The sequence below is a fragment of the Gadus macrocephalus genome, chromosome 20 (assembly GCF_031168955.1).
Source record: "Gadus macrocephalus chromosome 20, ASM3116895v1".
NCBI classification, from domain to species: Eukaryota; Metazoa; Chordata; class Actinopteri; order Gadiformes; family Gadidae; genus Gadus; species Gadus macrocephalus.
Window position 1 is genome coordinate 17,404,611 of NC_082401.1, and position 22,595 is coordinate 17,427,205.

Here is a 22,595-nt window from a genome sequence, read left to right on the forward strand (position 1 = left end):
ACGGGATGAAAGAACTGATCGTGCACAGTGGTCGTCCCCGTTTGCCCAATGAGATTCCATGTGCTTGTCATGACAGAAAGGCCACAGCGACGCAGCGTGAGTGCGTGCGCACTCAAACTTGTTTCATGGGACACCGTTGTGATTCTGCCTCCAGGTGAGCCAAAACATAGAAAGCACACATAGAAGCAGCACCTTCTCTTTTGTGATGACTGGGGATGTATGACTGCTGAGGGGAAGAGGAGTAATAAGGAGGTAGTAGGCATGGGGTAGGGGATCAAATAAAACAAAACCTGCAGAGAAGTAAAACCGAAATGGGGTGGTGGAAAGCGGGAACATTTAGGAGGGAATGTGAGGTTAGAGAGAGGGAATAAATCAGGACAGGCTGGGGGCAGGCTGGGGGATGTCTAGTACAGCATGGTGGTGAACAGGGGCGATTCTAAGACCCTCTTCAGTGAAGCCCCATTGGCCGCATTGAAAATGTCCTAAAACTAAGTTAACCACTTTTCTACAGGCTTCATTCAAACCGTCATAGTTGGGCTGGTGATTTGGTAAATCCTCCTATTACATACATAACCCGCGGAGATATAACCCCATGAAATCATCAACGTCCTGGTTGTCCCCCGTTCCCCTGGCGCGTAGCCTACAAAATAAGCCATTGCAGATGTAACGACATGTAAATCTTATTAGGGGCCAAGCCCCCTTGGAAAGGTCGAGTCCTGGAATGGCCCCTGTTAGTGAGTACCGCTTATTCTCTCGCGCTCCAGCCCGTTCCCTCACCAGACAGACAGTCACAACGGGGGTCGAGCTGCACACAACCCTTACCATCTCCTCACAAGATGGTCAACTGCTGATGCATCGCAAACCGCAAACCAAGCTGCACAGTGCAGCGGGTTCACCTGCCTGTGCACACTTCTACTGCTAAACCTCATCGTGGTCAATAAGAATAGGAGAACATATTGTAAGTGATTTAACGCAGCCCTCTTAGAACACAGGGGGAAATACATTTTCTAAGTTCACCCTTCAGCATACTTAATTTATTAATTAGCATATTACTCGGTCATTTCAACCCTCGGAAGAGGGGACATGCCGTGGGTGTCGTGCTGTAAGTCTGTTATATTGCTTAGACACAACCAATCCCATTTTGTGCCGAACCTAGCGCTGTTCAAGTGCGTGCGCGTGTGTGTGCACGTGAACACTGGCAGGTCCCAGTTCGGTGCCGTGTTAAAGCTGCCCGCTCAAGTGCGATGGCGGTGCCTACAGGGAAAACGGTAGGAGGGAAATAAAAACAAAATCAACAGTGGAGAAAGCGTCTGGCGTCTGCAGGCGAAAGCAAGCCGGGCCAGTGATGGATTCCAAAGTGCCGCGCGGGAACGCTTGTGATTTGGTGTGTGAGTATCTGTATGCACGCATGAAGTAGCCGTGTACACAGAGGCAGGCGCACACACACACACACACACACGGGCACACACACACACACACACACACACACACACACACACACACGGGCACACACACACACACACACACACACACACACACACACACAGGAATAACATGAGAAATCCACAGCATTGGAAAGGTTACAATAAAAAACATTAGATTCAGGTGTTTTCTGTGATCCTTCAAGCAAGCTTTTCATCGCCTGTTTTATGAGAAGGGCAGGGAGGACAAAATACTCCTTGGGCATTTGTTCAATCCCTTCCCCTCCATCGAGCCTCCAACCCCCCTCTCCCTGCGAACTAAACAGAGTGCTGCGTTTTAAATCCACCAGTTCAGAGCGCACGCAACAGAACAGCTATACTTGCTCGTCGAGCGATCGCTGTGGCAGTTGGCTGTAATATGAAACCTGTGTGTTTGGAGTAAATCCTAGCTAGCTTGTATTGCGGGTTGGTAATTCTCTTTACAGGATGTGTGTGGTTAAGAAGTATTGCTTCAGTCGAGCAATACTCGTCAACCCCACAAGCGCTGTTGGCAGAGGTTCAACTTGATCCCCTGCCAAACACCCTCAGATAAATGAATGTCTGTGTGAGGCGCTCATTTCCTTTTCATAAACCGGGCAAAGGTTACGATTTGATGAGCTCAGGGTCAATGGCACACTTTGGCAGTTAGTGACTCTGTTCTTATCGAGTGGGTGCTGTGGACATTTTATATTAAATGTAATTATAATCGGCTTTTCTCCTCTTTCTTCACCTTATGCCAATATATATGCAGTCTTACGGGTGTTGTGGTCTGCTTTCTGGAATTAACTCATCATACCACTCCTTGTTCAGTGTCAGACTGTAGCCTTGATGCCGAACACTGTTTTTGTTCGTCCTCTTGTGTGTGTTCAATCATATTTCCACCAGGAAAATACTCTCCAATTTAACAATTGTATTCTCTTTTGGCATTTTTGACAGGCCAAAATATAGCCACAACTAAAAGCTCTATTAAAAGGTCAAAAGAAAGAAGAAAACCAAAACCAAAATCTCTATGCCTTCTACACTGTGTAAAAACATTATCCATGAGGCTAAGAGCTAGACAAAACAATGCTTTTAAAAGAGGTTTAAATGTTGTAGAGTGGCTCGTTTTTAAAAGGGGACTCCGGGGACACCACCATTACCAGCGGACAGAATGTAGCCAAGTGAAAACAGACAGGACCTTGAGAGTCTGGAGTCTCCGTAAGTTTCCCACTCCATACTGCTATCGAGGGAGCCGTCTCTTCCTCATTTTCTCGCCTCTTTGATCTTCTTAATCCCCCCGCTTTCCCCCTCAAATCAGCAACTTTCCTCAGCTTCCATAATAATCTCCACAAGTTTAAAGATGTCAGTGAGTGTGCACATCTGATATAACTCCAACTATAATTAGTCGACTCTCGTTCTGTGTCTGTCTGTCCGTCCATCTGTCCTTCGATTTTCTTGCCAACCGTTCATCCGATCGAGTCCACACTTGGCGGGCGTATCGCTGAGGACCTGAGGCAGTGCAACCTTCATTGTGAAGTTGTTTGGATCAGCACTTCTCGAGAAAAGCCGCAAGCAGCAATACCGGAGTCCAAGCGATCGGCCCAATCCTAACAGGCAAGTTTTGATATGTATAAAGCAGCAGACTGCACGATAATCACTGCTCCCCTCTGACCCCAACTCTCCTCACACAGGGAAGTGGAGGCGTTCTATATATAGGTCTCATCACTATGTAGTCGGTTTGACTGAGCATACACTTTCCTCCAAAGCATTCGAGAGGAGGAAGGGAAAGGTAGAAACACAAAATCAAAGTCAATGTAAGGGCATCCTAATTTCCCAGCATATAGAAATGGCCAGCTAATCTAACAATTCAAATGTGGGTCTTTGATTAAGGTTGACTACGTTACGTAATGCGACAAGTGCAGACTCTTCTATTGTAAATGTATTATTGTGTTTAACATTGAACCTTTTCTCTTCAATATCGTCTCATGGCGTGCATAGCATGACATAGCATGTAGGTAGGTATACGGTATGGGGAAATCCAGGCAGGCCACGAGGCAGATGGGATATTTGATTTCACCCCATTCGTTATGATGTTAGGTGGGGACTGCAGTAATGTTAAGGGAGAGATCAACACCAATTAGAGTTAACGACATTTGAACCGGAAAATTATGTAAACAGGCCGAGATGACAGGAAGCATAACTTTTCATCGAAGGTCTATGCTGTTTTGGAATTCAAAGAGAAACACTGGGATGCTATTTAGGTTAGCAGTGGGATGGAAATTATAGGGCTGCACATAGAATAGGCCCTCAGGGCACAGCTGGCTTGTTTTGACAGACGTTTTCTTTATTTGAACAAAGAAATGAACGCATCATCTCACTATAGCTAGCCAAACCTAAGAGACAAAATATGGTAAAATGCAATAAAGAAAAAAGTACAATGGCTTGTTTCCTTCCATTCAGCAACTAAATAGCTTTCATCTTTACCTTGGTCTCCCCAGCCAAAAGGCTCCAGAGGATGGCTATTAGACTATGGCTCGCAGGCTTAACCATCCAAAACACATATTATGGTAATGGCAGGAAAAATATAGAGGAGACACTATACAATATTACAGACACACACAAAACGACATTACACAACGCTGCAAGGGAGGCGCACACATACGCAGGGAGAGGGACGAAATCGTTGAGGATCGCTGACAGCCTCCTTCAAAAGACTGACCTGAAGATGTACACAACACACCTGTCTGGTGAGCGTGCGTGCATGTGCGTGTGTGTGTATATGTGTGCACGTGCGTGTGCGTATATGTGCGTGCGTGCGTCTGTCTGTGTCTGTGTGTGTACCTTCTGTGCTGAGCCCAGGGCTGGAGGTAAACTGGGCAACATCCACGATCTTGACAGCAAACTGCTGTCCCGTGTCCCTGTTGATGCATCTCCTGACCACGCTGAAGGGACCCCTGCAGAACAAGCACACACACACACAAACATTAGCAAATACATTCATCCAAATCCAATAATGCATTCTGCTGAACGCATCATCACAATTCAGAACGAGCGCAGAAGATTAAGTGGCACAGCGGTGGAGGTTAATGTAAGAGGGCAACCCATGCAACAACTTTGCCAACTCCTGAAGAAGAGCCATTTAGCAATGTTCATGAGTCATTTACTCTTCTCACTAAAGTAAAATGCATCTTCCTCTCTGCAGGAAATTAACACACAAAATAACTTGCCATTTGTCAAAATAACAGGAGATCGTAATGAAGCCCATATCTGGTGATCTCACTGGGTTAAATGGTCGCCGAGCAAGATCACCTCACTTCTATTGCCATAGAAGTACAGCGAAAAATGTAGAGCGTGAACGATGGGACACGGTTTGTTTTACTATGAGGCATTCCTGCGTGCAGCCGCATATTTAAACATAAAGAGAAGCCAGGTCAAGAGTCATGGCCACGGTTCACGTACATAGGTATGCATTATTCCATTACGAGGATGAGTAAACAGAGGTGCTACTCTGCTGACCTGCAAAGAGATGGGTTTACTGCACCACCTGGAAGAGGCTGCATCGGCCACACAGACTGTATGAACACTGGGATAATGGACTTGACCCTTAGAGGACTGCCAAAATGCCTGTGCGCGTATGTGTGTGTTTTCTCGTGTCTAACAAAGAGGTGAAAGGAGCAGAGGGCAGCTTGTATAAACTGGCGGTAGAGCTTCCAGGACAACGCCTTTCGTGCGCAAGTTTAAAAAATACACAAAAATTTACAACCACACACACACAAACACACTGCTGTTCATATGAACACACACACATCTAAAAAGGTGTGCGGTTTGTTGGACGTGCGGCTGTGTCCTTGTGATTTAATGAGCTTTAATGATCAGCAGGTCATGTGGTAATTACAGCCAGTGTGTGCGCGTGTGTGTGTGTTTGCATGCGTGCGTGTGCGTCTGCCTGCCTGCCTTCGTCCGTGTGTGTGTGTGTCAAACCCAGGCAGGTGAAAATGTAGGCATTTTAATAATGCTAGTACTGACACAAATGCCAAAATATGATCCGAAAATGAAGTGTTAATGACAGGGCAAGTTTCAGTTTCATATTCACGTGTGTGTGCGTGTGCGTGTGTGTGTGTCCATCGAGTCGTCGTAGTTTGACACCTCTCTGCCAGTGTATCCATCATCACAGATTCGCAGAGCCTGGTGAACATGACAGGCTAGTCAGACGCACATCTAAAGCCCTGCCTTCCCCCAGTGTTACCCTCACCGAGATGACACAACTGCTCACACTCACCGCACTCAAGCACACAGGCTAATTACCAGTTCCACAGTGGCGTGCACTCTCTACAACCCGGGAACAGAGCTAACAGACTGCGTTTGTAGCCAGACTAAATATATTCCCTGGCAATGGATGGAACAAAAACCCAATGGTTGTGGTTTAACTACTGATAGTGCACCCACAATGTGGAGGTGTGTGTGTATGTGTGGGTTTGTGTGTACAAATACAGACTGGCTGAGCAGATGGTGATCAAACTAAAGCTGCTTATCGTCAGAAGGCTGAGGTACCAACGGAATGGTGCCCAGAGGCACATGCGCTAAATATGGTGGTAACACACACACACACACACGAATGATTGAGTGGTGCAGTGAACAATACTGCTTAGTAAAGGTTAGGTCACTTTGACATGACCAACTCAATGTTGTATCCAGCATTGTTGCAAATGCCCCACTGTTGGGGGAGCACATGGCACACACACACACACACACACACACACACACACACACACACACACACACACACACACACACACACACACACACACACACACACACACACACACACACACAGAGATCAACAGCTTAGCGAGGACAAGCAATCCTTGGATCCCTGACACACCTGCAGCTACATGTAGTTTACAGGCTTATCGCGGTCATTAATTAGCTTAAAAAAACACCAAGTGACACCGCACATTTCCCCTCAGCTCCACTTAGCCAGCCATCCATCCATCCAGCAAGCATCATAACTTCAAGAAAAACAATTGTAACGAGGGAGAACAGGGAGAGGACTAGAAAAAAAAAAGTCTGCTCACAGTGACTCTGAAAAGCGATGTGAAAATAATCTTTTGGAACGGGGGGGGGGGGGGATATATGAAAAACCTTTCACCAAACTCCAAACTTTTTTGGTGCAGGTATATCAGGTCACGGGGCTCTCATTAGTTATTCAGTCCTGCACTTCCCATCTGCTCTCTCTCTCTCTGCACAGTAAATGTCAGCCTTTTCTCCGGGACGGGGAGGTGAGGGAGCTCGGGAGGAGAGAGTAACAAGCAGGCGGCGGGGGGGGGGGGGCAGGAGTCCAGGGGTCGGGGGAGGCAGGAGAGGTGGGTTTGGGGGAGAGGGGTGGCAGCAGAGAGATAAGGGGGTAGACTGGGTCACAGAGCGAGGGGGGGGGGGGGAGGGGGGGCAGCTACATGTGATGGGTTTTCAATGCGTGTGTTGGATTTTAAAAAAGGTAGCGGCGAACCAGATAGTCAGGCTTAAAGCCAGCGTGGCGTCACCAGACAGCGCCCGGGCGTTCCCACTGGGGTCTGAACGGTGGATGTACGCACAGACTCCACGTCTCTGCAATACTGATTACGTTGGGAATGGTAAACACAGTTTTCAGACGCATCCTCCTATCGTCTCTAGACTTAAAATAAGAGTGCACTCTGTAAACGTCTATGCAGCCTAATCTTTGTGGAAAGTAAACCTATGGAAGGTATGGATGCCGGCCATTCTATTTTGCACCATTGCGGTATGTGCAACACGCTGACAGTCGACGTTGCGGAGAGACGGAGCAAGAGGGAGACAGCCACCAGACAAGAGGCGAACACAGGTAATCAGGTAGCCATCGAGGCAGACAAAGTGGGCGTGGGTGGAGCGCGCTGTCCCAGCATCACGTCATCTGTCAGTGCAAACACCTGTTAACAGCTTCCTGTCCCAGCCCATGTTTGGGGGAGGGAGGGAGAGTAGATTGGATTGTTCAGTTTGCTTGTTGCAGAAAACGCTAATTGCGCTACATTGCTCCCTTTGAACGAGTGTGAAGCTACGTTAAACAGCCGCCTTCTCTGACTCCCTCTCTCTTTCTCCCACTCGCCATCTCCCTCTCTCTCTCTTATTGGGGGTAGGAAGGAAGTGCTTGATGAGGCTCATGGCCATATTGGCAGCCCCGGCCGGCATGGAATTCAAAGAAATAGGCGATAAAGTAAAAGCCAACTTTTTATGGAGGAGCCATTAGGGAGCTGAAAGGAGGGCTCAGCTGCAGCCGGCCTCTGCCATCACGCTCGTGAAAAGAGAATCAGCTGTGCACACACACTTTTTCTGAGGATTGCTGCACTTGAGCCACCATCCGAAAAATAACAGGGTAGAGACAGGGTAGCGATGTCCACAAGGAGGGGGTTTGAGGAATAAAGACACGCCACTTTGTGGAAGCCTCGCTTTATCCAAAGTATCTTATAACAACGTCAGTGTATACATTCTTCCTGGCGCGGGTGGTCCCGTGCGATCAGCCCCTAACCTGGGGCAGTATGAACGCCGGGCTCTGCCTAGACAGAACTCAATGATGTTACATGTTGTCCGAACCCAGACATGACGCAACAGACATAAAGGTTGAAAGTATGAACGCCAGGTTCCCCAATCCAAACTGGGAAGCAAAGGGGAAGCCAACACCAGCTGCAGTAGATAGAGCTCAGCGAAGATGTTGACATTGTATGTCAATCGACACCTGCCAGTGTCGCTAACACGGGGAGTGGTGTTCCTCACAAGGGAATGGCATCTTCATGCACAGTGTGAAAGGTAAACCTCAGAGGCCTCCTCTGAGCAATCCCTGACTAATGACCACATGGTGCCCTCCTTTTTAAAGGGGAGAGGCATGCGACAGTGTGCTGAAGGAGGTAAACAAACCCCAGCGTTGATACAGCGTCTCCCCTTCACTCAGCGATGACCCTATGGCATAACAGACCGTTCAATGTCTCCTGCATTCAGGATCAATCCTTTTCGTTGCGTTGATGGCATATGCTGACCAAAGTGACAAAGTGGAAAATATATGATATTCTCTTAAAATAGGGTTTTCGACAGCGCCAGAATTCAATGGCCATTTGAATATAATTGTTCACCGGAAAGAAAAACACATGTGGAGTAAAAGATTACTGATACCAGTCAACAATGATGAATACGTTGGATCACAACACAAGCTTATGCTTGGACGTTAAACCCATCGTAAAACCCTATGGGGACTCAGCCTGGGAGCTTAATTATGCAGATAGAGTGTACTGTTCACCCGGTGACATATAGGGCAGAGGCTAAGAGGGAGACATGACCTCCAGAGTGAGTGAGTGCCATACAATTGTTGATGTAATCGCACAAGAGGCCTGGTGACTCATGCTTTCCAATGTTGAGCAGGAGTAGTGCTTGCAAAACACACACACACACACACACACACACACACACACACACACACACACACACACACACACACACACACACACACACGCACACACACACACACACACACACACACACACACACACACACACACACACACACACACACACACACACTTCGGGAGGAGCAGATGAGACAAATAGACATACAGAGAGAGACAGAGACCGATGGAGACGAAGAGAGAGACAGACGGAGAAAAATGATTAAATTGTTGAGGCCTTAATGCCATCAACCCAAACAAAGAAGGATCTTTGAGATGCAAGCTAGCCAGCCAGTAACATTATCAGGGTGCATCTACTGCAGGCTGTAACTGAGCTGGGAGAGAAGCCGCTGACAGCCAACATACTAATACGATATTACTGATCATAACGGCTTTATTCAGCAGGCCTTCATGCGTGTGCCTGCCTTCGTGCGTGTGTGTGTGTCAAACCCAGGCAGGGGAAAATGTAGGTATTTTAATAATGCTACTACTGACACAAATGCCAAAATATGATCCGAAAATGAAGTGTTAATGACGGGGCAAGTTTCAGTTTCATATTCACGTACGCGCGCAAGCTTCGAGTGCATGAGAGTGAATGGACTGGTCATTGCATTCATAACAAGAGAAAAACACATCCAAAAAATGCACAATAACAAAGTGTGTATTGGAAAACAATATCGAAATAAGAAGAAAACAGACTAAGGGAAAAGTACGGAGGGATTTGAGTTAACGGTAAAGGAAATCAATATCAACTGAGGCTCAATAAAAAAAAAAAGGCAGTGACACTGCATTGAAAGCTAAAGTAAAAGTATGTTTTTCAATAAGACTTGACTCAAGCAGTGATTTAATAGATTATATCGATTTGTGCAAGACTTATTCCCTCAGGACCATCAATCCACAAGTAAGGAGGTTCTCACTGCCAGTAGGGCTGCTTAACTCGTGCAATTGAAATCGTTGCGACTCCTGCTTTTAGTGCTCTGCAAATCGTGGTCACAAGGTCACTGGGACCATACAATGCAAATTGACCCGTTTCATCAGTGTGGTGTGGGCAGGCTTGAATACGGGGGGAACTTTTTAACAAATACTTTTCTCTGTTCCCAGTTTTGTACAGTGGCCTGTGATAGCTTGTCAACATCGACATTGTGTGTGTTTATGTTCCATCTGACTATACCCCCCACACCCTCAGCCAGCATTCTGGCTTTGCCCCCAACCCTTGACTAAACAAACAAGGCGGAGAATAGTTGCGAAGATAACGCCAGGCAATTTCCTGAGGAAGAATAAGGCAGTAGCGGGCAGCTGCTAGCTAGAAGGCACAGTTTGACGCCACAAACCCGTGACTTTAAGCCATCCTGGGACGATATCTAAAGATAAGCTCAGGCCAGATTAAATGTAAAATAGGATTGTTGACACTAGTGCGTGCAGGTTTCAAAGACTTGGCATCACAGACAAGGTAACTAAGAGGCACAAGGTAATACTGCAGGAACACTGCAGATGATGCAATAACAACAAATGTACGTGGTAGGGGGGGAACGACAAAAAGCATACTCATTTCGCTCAATAAAAAAAAGGGAAAAAGTAAACGTAGAGATGATTAAAATGAAGAAAATGCAGAGTGCACACCTCGCTCTGAGCACGGAAGCACACAATAGGAGGCGCCGTACGAAGCAGTTGGCCAATGAGTTGGAATAGTGGCGCCTCTGCCATCACAAGCCGTAATGAAACTCTAGCCTAGAGGAGACATTTAGAGGAATCAGCACTAATAGGAAGTCATTAGCATGTTTACACCCCCGACAGAGGAGCTAACAGGGAGGCGGGTGCGTGTCTGTCTGTCGGCGTGTGTGCGTGTGTAAGGAGTAAGTGAACAAGGAAAAGTTTTGTCGGAGTTCGATAGAGAGGAATCAAGGGAGAGACGCGGTAGAAAATTGGTGCAGCAAAACTGGAATACGGGGTGGTCAGGTGTGTGTGTGTGTGTGTGCGTGCGTGCATTTGTGCCCGTGCGTGTTCCATTTAAGGCCAAGGCTTTTCCTTGTTTGAACGCTCCTGTCGGTTCATAATATTACTAGTAATATATGCAGTGTCACGTTGGGGGCATGACAAGTAGATTCAGAGCGTTGAGATAATGATCTGACCTACATCACAGCCTCTCCATGTTCGAGAGGTTTGAGTGTGGGGGTGCGGATATTGAAAACACCAAAATCCAGTTTGTCATCTTGTGGGCTCATACGTTGATTTAATCAGTATGCAAGGCATGCAAAACCAACATGCAACTGTTTCTTGGATCAACAGTAGCTCCTCCCCACCTGAATATAGTCGGGGTGACGTTAAAACTTATTCTAAATATAGTCCAACCAGAGTTCCCTTTGCCCGGTAATTACCGGTCTTTGACCGGAAAAAAATGAGGAGGACCGAAAATTCTAAATGTCTCCGGTCAGAATGACTGATTGGAAATAAGGCCCCGTCCACACGGAGCCGAAACGGGCGAAAACGATCCGGTTTCGTTTTATGCGTAATGTTCAAGGCGCTGGTTCTCCACAGAAAAAAGTGGAGCGCATCAACCCTGCGCGCATACAGCATGCGCGATGTATACAAACATTCAGTCACGAGGAGATTCAACCTTTTAAATTGAGCAGAAATACTTTTGAATGTGTTCATTTGAATTGTGTTTAAATATGCTACAGTGGTCATTTGTTTAGCCAATTCATGTAAAACAATGAGGGTTTTGATTGTAGCGTAGCCTGTGTGATAAAATAAATAAGTTGTTACATTTCGTGCACTCGCTCAAATTGATCGCTATAGATTACCGTAACCGTAGGTTTATGAACTAAACGGCGGCAAGCTAGCGAAAGCCGGCGGCAAGCTTTGCGGAGCACCGGTATTTAACAACCATGGCGAATCAAAATATGATCACACTTCTTCTTCTTTATATAGCCTGCCTATCCATTTTTTTAAGTGCAATAAACACGGACAATATCCGACCGATTTGTTTCCAATTTGACCGGTAAAATGAAACCTTCCCGGTCACATGACCAGCACCAATTTCTTCTAGCGGAAACACTGAGTCCAACGCCTGCTGTTCTAGACCTGTGTTACATTATACAAAAGTATGACGACCTGTTTCACGAGCTAATCCAGACAGAGGCCGAACCTTTAATGGCTTTCTCCTCGAAGGATTTGAGCTGTAGTTTTAGAAGCAAAAGCCCGGAGCAGTCATTGTATACAATGGGTGTGTTTGGGTTTACTCTCATTATCTGAAGGGGCCGGGATCAGACCGAAAGTTACCAAGGTCAGCCCTGTGTGTGAATGTGTATTTGTGCGCGTGTGGTGGAAGCCGAGCTATAGTAAGTAGATAAGCGTTTTATTGCCTATCCCGTCTATCTGTCGCCGATGGTGTCCTGCCATGACCGTCTGTTGGAGAGTTTCAGGCGGAAGATGCCAGCATGCCATTCCTCTTAATGGGCCGTCGTTGGTTTGCAGTAAAACGAACGCCGCGTACGGTGCAGTCAGCAGGGAAACATTTGATTTCATTATCTTAACACGAAGGCCATACATTTTGTGTTTGCTTGGTTTCGGTCTCCGCGGCCAGTTCATATTCATGTGATCCATATCTCGAGGTACTAGTCAACGCTGATATTTCATTAAAAAGTTAGTGCGGTTTGAATATTAATGACATTTTGGACACCATGGGACATGTGTACTGTACCGTTATACGCTCTCTCACAGGGTCTGATGGAAGCCTGGCTCGTACTAACCCTTCTGACAACATAAAATGTGGGTATTCTGAAAAGAGCGAGGGAGAGAAATAGAGAAGGGGAAGAGTGTGTGTCTTGCTCCAATTTGTGTATTTTGATGGCACCGTGCGCTTCGCTTGATCGCGCCCGGTGGAATTGGCCGCGCTGCAAATTCAATTAAACGTCTGACATTTCCCTGCTTTGTGCCCGGAGGCTTCACACAACGGTCGAGAGAGCCAAAACCACGGCTGACCAAGGTGCCGGGGAAAAAATACAGCAAGAGGGAACGAGAGACAGAGAGACAGAGAGACGGAGAGAGAGTGAACGGAACTACTTAATCCCATAATGCAGAACTCTATCGGGTGGACAGAGTTGCCTGAGGGCTAAGGTTAACCGTGTGCATGGAGAAGGGTGACAGGAAGCAGAATTCAGCCTCTTGAATGCTTCCTCTGTGTTCAGCAGCACCTCAACAACAGCCACGGCCCACACATCTGGATTCCTTCTACCCCCCTCTATCCCCCACGTCCATCATCTGCATTGATGGGCTTTGCTGCCTCCCCCCACTCTCTCTGCCTCCCTCTCTTTTCCCTTTCTCCTTATTCACTCCTTTTGTCCAGCTACACCCCCCCCCCCCCCCCCAGGCTTTCTGGCAGAGTGGTTACGTAATCAGACAAGACAGGGCTGCTTCCCTTCCCATGGGGAATACGCACACGAAACCTGAACAAGACACCGCCGGCGCACACGCACACAGCGGAGTACTACAGAGATTTTGGAATCAAACTCCCCAGAGAGCGTAGTGGTTTTGTTTGGACTGAGAGATGATTTGCGATGGAGGAAGGAGGTGGCCATAAGGCCCGCACGGGGACTCGGATCACTCCCCCCCCCCCCCCCCCCCCCCCCGGCAGCCAGAGGCGGGGTGCTGCACGGGCAGGGAATAAGGAGAAGGAGGATATAGGTGATATAAATGCCATATTGTTGTCCGTTGAAAGTTCCTGCCAAGTTGTTGCCATAACATTAAAAGTGACGGTTATAAGTACTATGCAAAACGCTTATCAAGACATGGGAGAATGCTTTGGACTTCAAACCACCAGGAAATGTATTTTTCTTCCCTTTTATGAGACATGACTCCTCTCCGGCCTATCCCACAAGTCAAGATGTTAGATTGCTTATCTAAAGTAGGATGATGATGACAGATGAGCTTAAAATTGGTGAGAACTTGGCATTGCTCTATTTTCCGCATCAAATTTGTTTTGACCAATCATGTTGCTGAAAGCGGAGCTCTGTAAGCATGTAATTGGCCAACACTAATTCGGCCTGCAGTAGTAAAGTGAAAAGTAGTGTCTCTAAGGGTTTCAAATCAACATGGAATAGCCTGGCCGCTGTAGGAATACACAGACTAAAAATCCCTTCAGAAAGCTTTTTCTGCTCACGCAAATCAGTTTCTCTTGGGTGGAATATCTCCGTGACGAAACAGGAACCAACCTCCCGCTCTGTACCGCTCGTTATAACGCTCATACACAACGATTCCGAAAGCTACCATGGGAAAAAAACACCCTGCCCAGAACTCAGCTGAAACAGGGGGTTTGCTTACACTTTAGGAAGTGTTTTCTTATTTTGGTTGACCTAGCTTATTGAAATTCATTCCTTCATAGTGTTCTTAAGTGTTCTTCAAATTCAATTGTAGTTGATTTAATATAACCCAGAAGTGCTTTTCCTAGAAATGTCTTACTAACCGAGGTGACGAGGTGAAGTATCAAGGACTGAACAGAGCCTTAGATTCTGAGAAGGGGTAGATCATCACACTGATCTACAGTCAATAAATGCAAACCTCCCTCAGCCCTAGTTAGCTCATCTCTCTCTCTCTCTTTGCTGGGGTAGCAGTGAGGAGAGTTGCAATACGTTTCCATTGGAGGCCCGGGCCCTGGGTGGAGTGGGAGCGGTAATGTAACCTCTGAGCTGTGAAGGGGTAATGAAGGATCACCCGAACAGCGGATAACATGAGGACTATGGAGGAGGCTGGATTAACATTAGCATTCTCCCCTGAGTACACACACACACACACACTCACACTCTCACACACACACACACAAATATATAAAAATAATGAAAACAGAGCCCCAGAGAGGGCAGTTGGGGAGTGGGGGGGGGGGGGGTCAACAGAAGGTTTGTGTATGCGTCTCATCCTTCATGTCCGATTTTGCCTCGGTTATGAATTCTGACGGCCTGGAACAGCAGTTGGAGCCTAAAAGGGCTGAACGTACGCACAGAACGTTGACGCACCCTCCTGCCCACCATCTTGAGATGGAGCCCAACGCCACTGAAGACCAACGGGGAAGTAGCAGAGTCGTTTTCGCTGCAGCTCGTTTCAATCCCATTCCTGACCCCCCACACTGGCCTCACGTCCTGGCCCGGAGCCTGCCACCTTGCCTGACCCGACCGCTGCAGAGACTGAGGCCCCGCTGGCCCTGCTGGCCGAGGGGAACGCGCAGAGGCCGCAACAACATCAGCAGCACATGATTAGTAAAAAAAAGTGGGTTGCGCAACAGGGGGGCGCCCATCACACGCTCACAAGAACACACACACACACGCTCATAAGAACACATACACTCACACACACACAGGTCAGAGAGCTGCGGGACATTGAGGACCATTGGAAGTGACATGCCCCCTCCCCCTGGTCCTCCACAGTTCAACTCAACTCCCCCAATCCTTGCCCGTCTCTGGTTGCAACCAGCAATGAGGCGGCCATTAGCTTCAGGTTAAAGGGTGACTGCAACGCCGGGCTCATTAACAGGACAAACACACCGAAAGAATAAAACCGAAAACATCTGAGCCGCCAGTTGGGCGGCCTTGCCAAATATGTACAGTAGAGAACAAAAGAGTGTTGGCGGATGGTGATGACGCAACGGCAGATGTGTGGTGTGTGTGTGTGTTTGGTGCGCACGAGCGTGTGTGTTAACGGATGAAGTCACAGGGGTCTCCAAAGAGCGACAGTTGACAGCACGGCAGTGGAAAGGTCTTTGCTGGGCTCTCCCGCACAGTGCCTGGGATGAATAAGTAAGCCACGATTTCCCAGGAGGCACAGGGGCACGGCCGCTCGACAACTTGATCCTGTCGGCTGCTATCAGGCCGGGCGGCTTCCGAGAGCGGAGCTTGGAGCTGGGTGATGACAGCGAGAAGCCACTCAAAACTGGACATGTTGGGAACGGCTCTGGGTCTGGGATCGCCCATCCTATATTCAGCATCGTGTCTCCGTTATTAGCCAAAGCTGTGGGATCAGATATCGGAAGTAATAGATTTTGTAATCCGATGCGATCCAGACAAATCTCCCCCCTGAACACCATGCTGAGACATCTGTAGGCAACACAAGTAACACTTGTCGCGGGAGCACAGCACGGGGTTAGGAGTGGAGGAGATGGCGCTTTGCAGACGTTTTAGAGCAACGGCAGCATGGGGGCTGTATCTATGACGCATCTGAAACATGTTAATGAAGATGTGATGTCGGGCCATTACGAAAATGCACAGGCTTGATCAGTAGTACAGGCAAAATTATCTTCCACCCAGTGGAACTCTGGCAGGAGATGAAACACAGACATCTTAGTTCCCTTTATGCAGAGCGGTATCCCTGATGGCTCCTCCTCAAGCGGCTGCACTTATAAACTCAGAACTCAATGCAAAGCGGTGTGCACACAATTTGGGTTGCTGATAAGCTATCAAAGGGGTTATGAAAAAATAAAAAGACAACCAGCCTTTAAAGTGAACAGAACAGAGCAGGAGAGCGAGTGGAGGACAAAGGAAAGGCGGAAAAAACGAACAAAAAATATGCGAGGATAAAAAGATGCATATAAAAAGTGACAACAAGCATAAAAGAACCCTTACACAAAAGTACTTCCTCTCCCAATCTTCCCTGAGTGTTTTGGGTTCACAAGCCAAGTTCGAGAGTTGCTGCCGTTTTTTCATAATGCCAACGAGCAGGAGATGCACTCAGTGGATTAGCAAACTGTTTCCAAGCGCCATGTCCAAAACCTGATCTTTGCAAAACAGACATTTACTCTTGATTGTGCCGTACAGACTGGACGGCAGCAAATCCACTGTTGATGTCACCCAACATTGATGGTCAAAGACATGTAGAGCGAGAGACAAGAAGGGAAGAGAGGGTACTAAAAAGATATCCTGGATTTGGATCCGATAAGATAAGCGAAGGAGAGTGGGAGGAAGAATAGATTTGAATCGGGAGAATTTATGGAGCCAAGGGAAAAACTGACATCATTTCCAGAACTTTCTCATAGGGGGGGGGGGACTGGAAAGTGCGAGGAAGCAGTCATTCATCTCCCCATCTGTAACTAACGAATGGGCTTTACCTCGTTGTGCAAACACTGGAGCGTCTTATCTCCTCCTACTCTGCTGCTGACTCTGCTAAGCCTGCAAACCCATTGAGTCGCTCGTACAAACGGTACCGCGGAAAATGCAGTTCTGTGCAAGTCTTTGCACCGCAAAACTAAACATTTGTTTGATAAAAGACGTCCCGAGGCCATTGGAATGAATGGCGAGACCGATCTCCTGGGTCATTTTCAACGTAGTGTCACACTGGAACGTAACTTAAACAAAGGATTGCGGAAAGAGTTGCAAAAAAACAAGACCCAAACTAAAATACATGAGGCGTCTACGAGGCAAGCACCAAGTGTATGAGCAATCTCCAGTAGGATAAGAAGTACCGTATTAATCCCAAATGAGGATTTAAATGACATCTATTGCTGTGTGCACCCGCCCCCCCGGTGAGTTTGATTACTCTGACCGTAAAGCAATCCTTCCGCTGTGGTCTCTGAGATGTTGTGCAACATTAATGAGCAGGATGGGCCATCAGGTCCACGCCACCCGCCCACTGCTAAATGATTGATAAGCTGCAGGGCCTTCAGAGACCCCCGGCCTCAGGCGGAGCCTTCAGAAGAGCCCCCCCTGCTTGAGGAGACGGGGAGGGCATGCCTCTTTAACGGTCGCTGCCACGGAGCCTCGCTGTGATCCGATGGCTCCGTTGCCCACGCCTTGGAGGGTGCTAGGGTGTGTGTGGGCGTGCGTGTGTGTGTGTGTGTGTGTGTCAAGTATGAGGGGTATGACACGCGTGATGAAAGCAAGACTGTCTAAGCAGATTGACTGCATTGGAAAAAGTGATATGCAACAGCTTTGGTCTTAGTTGGAGAACCAACCGGAATATGAATAGTTATTATGCAAGGAGAGTCAAATTTAAAGTCAAGGAGGTGGTGGCAACATGGAAAAAGTTACACAGAATTTAGACGAAAGTTAGAAAACAGTATTTTTAATAAGTATTCATGATGCAGGAGTTTTCCTTAGACAGCTCCTGAGAACCTTCCTATAATGGCAAACCTAAAAAGTCATGATGACCCTGTGTGTCCTTTTTCTGTTTGCTTCAGAACATAATTGAGTTTGGTTCCCAAGGCAACAACTGGTTTGCATCAGTGGAACTGGGACGAAGGATGATGAATTAAACTGCCGTCGATGTTTTCACCAAAACACAGCCCTTATGAATCCATTTAAAACCCTACCCCCCCCCCCCCCCACTAAAATCACTAAAACCCTACCTAACCAAACTAACTTCTTCAAAACTAAAAAGCTCTCAGGAGTTTTTATTTTCTAATTTACTTCTCAATGAGCTCTTTGGTTTCCACCAGGCGTCTAAAGGGGGAACCTTCGGACGTACAGCCAGCCGTGTCTATACTGAGCTCGCCACAAAACCAGTGGGCAGGGTTCCCCAGGGCCGCACGCTGGATCCAAATTGGGGCCCCGGATGGCTATAACCCTGCGGCAGACCTCCCAAAGAGGCCTGGAGCCCGGGACCGAGACCGCAGTCTGCCGCTGCCTGTTTAGCGTCGACAAGTTCAGAGCGCCGCTGAAGGGCCCCGCTCTGAGCGAGGGGCCCGGACTACGAGTGGAAACTCCGACGGCAAATCCCGGGAATCTTTTCAGGAGGTCGAACAACAGAAGGACCAGGGGGGGGAATAAAAAAAACAAAAACTATTATTGGCCCTGGAATGGAGAAATCAATTGAACTTTTGATTAACACAGAAGGCCATTGAGGCGATGAAAGAGCAGGGGTAGTGCGGGTGAATGGACGCTGGATTTTGCACTGACAAAAGAAAGCTTGAATTTGTTATTTTATTATACTCCATAGATTCTGATCACACCACCCGGTGCAATTAATCATGTGCTTCGCTCTGAAACAGCCTGCTAGACGGACTACGGAGCTCTGTGTGTGTGTGTGTGTGTGCGCGTGTGTGTATTTGCTTGCATAAGCACAATAGGCACCACACCCCAAAAATGCACTAAAACAAGGGAGAAAAACAAACCCATCAGAATATAAACACAGCCCGGGGACTGGTTTTTAGCTTGTTATTATTTGGGGGCCAGATATTTCCTCATCTTCTCAATTTTCATTACGCATTTCACTTGTGAGTCTCCTTACATAACTCCAAAATTGCCCACCAACTTCCTCTCCCCCATGCAGCCCAGTGTGTGTGTGAGTTGTTGTGTGTGTGTCCATGTGTGCATACAGGTGTGTGTGTACGTGGGTGTGTGTGTGCGTCAAAGCCATGAGGATAATTTCACTGGTCAGCAGTCAACACTCAGGCTACAGCCTCTGTTATTAACTTGTTTAATTTGAGCCGAGACCTTAGCAAAAGCCAAATCAACTCCTAGTTCCATCACTCGTGACTCTGGCCGTGATCCCAGCGCCCACAGATTACCTGTAAGCACTAATCAAATACGTTGTGTGACCCACAGCTGTTTCTACTATAAGTGGCTTTTTAAAAGCATCTCCTGGAGGGTAAGGGACGCGAGTGCTACACGATGGATTGATTGAACCACAACATCTCTTCGGGATAATCCTGCTGGTGCAGAGGTCTGATGTCCTCCAGGGGTGAACACCTGTGCTCTAGGGTTTCTACTACAGTGAACGACTGCGTGTGACATCAGCATGGCTTTGGGGTAGGCTGCTAGACATATAGGGGATGGCCCGAAGACATCATTTTTCCTTTTCAAGCTTTGAATATTCGTTAGGTTTCCAAACTAATATCCGAATATTCTGTGATAAAATTGTGATTGAGCAGGCGGAGGCCACTGCTGCAGATTCAAGTTTTTAACAACTGACCGTTTTTGTTCTTTTTGAAATGGTTCAATGGGTAAAACAAATATCAATTCAGTGGCTTTCAGATCCACTCATCAGTCCGAGTTGGATTCAGTTACGGCAGAGCTTCAAAGCTGCCTTTAAATTTGTGAACACGCACGGTTTCTAGAGTCAGGGAGTAAGCCTACTTCCAATTATCACAAAGCAAATAGGTGGTTTGAACATTGTGCAAAGTTCTGAATAGATTTTAGGATAAGTTTTGTTCACCTGGTGATAAATCAAACGCGTGCTATTGTGGGATCTGGATCGCCATAAAAAGGAAAAGCATCACTAGTTCACCACCTGTTCTATTCGTGTTTACTAAATAGCCAATCTTTTGTGTCGTTTGGACTCTTTTCAACATTGAAGGGTTTAAATACGTTCATTATTAAAACCCTTCTAAAAGTATTAACACCTGATGGCTGGCGGGGTTAAGGGCTTTCGTATCCTTACACTGGACAGCAGCTGTTAAAGTTTAACCACAATATTTGAATAACGTTTGAAATATCCAACAAAAAACGAACAAATTATAATTCAGTCAGCCCATATTTGGCCATTCGGATGATGGCTACCGTTGCCTCAATTGAAGGGTTGAAGTGAAGCATTCTCTGACGTCTAGCGCCTTTACATATACATGATTACTGGCATGTTCAGACGAAATGTAACCTAGCCTTCTACCTGCAGTTCCCAAATAGGCTTAGACGTTAAAAAAGCAATCATATTATTTCATAAGAAATCTTTGAATACTGAATTGAGATTTCGAACAGCTACCCCTACAAATGAATAACAAAATATTCAGGCTCAGCCCTACTACATACACAGAGAGGCAGGCAGCAGAAACACTACGCGCGAGTGTATTATCTGGCCTGAGCTACGGGTGAAGTGATGGCATGGATTCTGCAGAGAAGAAATTTCATTTCCCTGCTCATGGAGGCACAGACACTTTCAGAAGTCTCGCTGCCGTCGGCCCGGTCATAGGGCTTTTCCCCCTCCGTCTCGCATTCAATGCTTGGCTATCATTCTGGCTGGAGGCCAGAGATAACGCAATATCATCTATTAGATGCCTGAAGGGATGAGAGTGGTTTGTGAGAGCCTGCATGAACATATAGGCCATGCATCGCATGCATTGGCACATTTCAGAGCCAGTACACACACACACACACACACACACACACACACACACACACACACACACACACACACACACACACACACACACGTTTTCCCATGTACCCCAATGTGTCCAAAATTGCCAAGAGACAATCCTGGTATCAGTATCATTACAGATGGTATCCAGATATAGTCAAATCAATCAATGGATCAAGCCACCTCTCTTCTACTCAACCCGAGATCTTAGATTTAATTGTGCAAGAAATGAATGGGGTGAATGTCCGGCAGTCCATTAAACAGCTTTAAAGGGGGAGTTGAGGTCAAACAGCAGATTGAGGTCTGCTGTGCCGTGCATTGACCAACATAACACCCGACCACCATCCGTGTAATGTATAGCGGGTTGGTAAAGCTTCAAATCGGAATTGCATTGAGCTCAGATAAATAGGCTGCGGTCGGTTCAACATGGAGATCAATATATCCCATGGTCATGTGGCACAGTACTAACCAGGCGTGACACTTGGATTTTCCCTTCCAGTAGGGTTTATGTGTGTGACGGATGCATGTACTGAAGACTTGCACGCTTGTCTGTATTGCATGCTGCATCATAACACCACAAAACGGCATAACTGCCACAGTCAGCGCTAACACACTTAGCCCGCCGATTGTCACCAGAGTCTGGCGCCATGTTCAGCACCAAAACATCTTGAGCCATAATATATATTCTTTTATTTTGGAAAATGGTAGAAACCCAAGCTTTGGCGCAGTTCTCGGCATAGGCTTGCCCTCACCCACAGTACCAGCGGAACAACATTGTAAGAGGAACAGAGCGTTCTGCTGGCTTGACCAGTTATCCAGAACTGGTCAGTGCCGGCCAGAGGGGAAGCTCTGCCAGCCTGCTACAAAATCCTGGCACAAACAGCAGGGCCGCTCAGCCAACCCAGAAGACTGCCCCCCGGCCTCCAGACTGGAGCAGGGAAAGAGGAAAGGAGGACGAAAGGAGGGAAGGAGGAGGAGGAGTCGAAGTCGAAGGGGTGTAAATGGGGAGGAGAAAAAGAAGAGTTGGAGACACCGAATAAGCAAGATGGACGAAATGAAGCGAAATATTAAAGTACAGGAGAAAGAAAGGGAGAAGAGACACCGATAGGGGCGTGTATTCCGATGCAAGGCAACCCTCAGCATCGCAGGTTCAACCTTGTGTTGCGTTAACGGCAGCAGAGAGTCAAAGTGGCAGTACTTTCATGTCCACAGTCCAAATACCATTTCCACCCTCTCGCCTTTCATCAGCCAATCATCTTCATTGGCTGGAGGGGTTGTGATGAGATGGGAGCAGGTCACGCCGGCTCATGGCTGAGCTCCTCATCTGTAAGCATCCGTCCGCTAGCCACAACAAAGACATCCTGCCTGACGAGATTACAAAATAAAAAGACCAAATCCTATCCAGCAGTGTGTAGGATCCAGCCATGGTGGGATATATCCAGGCACCAACGCATATGTTGGTCACATTGGAACACTTTTCCAGTGTTCAGTGTACTACAACAAGGCTTGGATATATATATATATTTTTTTTTTTAATTCTAACAGAAAAGTCATCCAATTCTTTGTGTAGCATTCAAAATGTTATTTTTCTGTGAGTTAGTTGGTAGCTAGTGAGATGGTATACGTGGGTATTGCCTTAATGTCTGTCCTCATTCTTCAAT

General features: G+C 47.1%; 1 protein-coding gene across 1 annotated transcript in view; it reads right to left on the reverse strand.

Annotated features, from left to right (window-relative positions):
* The window catches only part of caska (calcium/calmodulin-dependent serine protein kinase a), a 115,341-nt gene that overhangs the window by 75,242 nt on the left and 17,504 nt on the right, over positions 1-22,595 (reverse strand). The window contains 1 exon segment of the mRNA XM_060040300.1: positions 4,281-4,393. Coding sequence (XP_059896283.1) covers positions 4,281-4,393 — 113 coding nt within the window.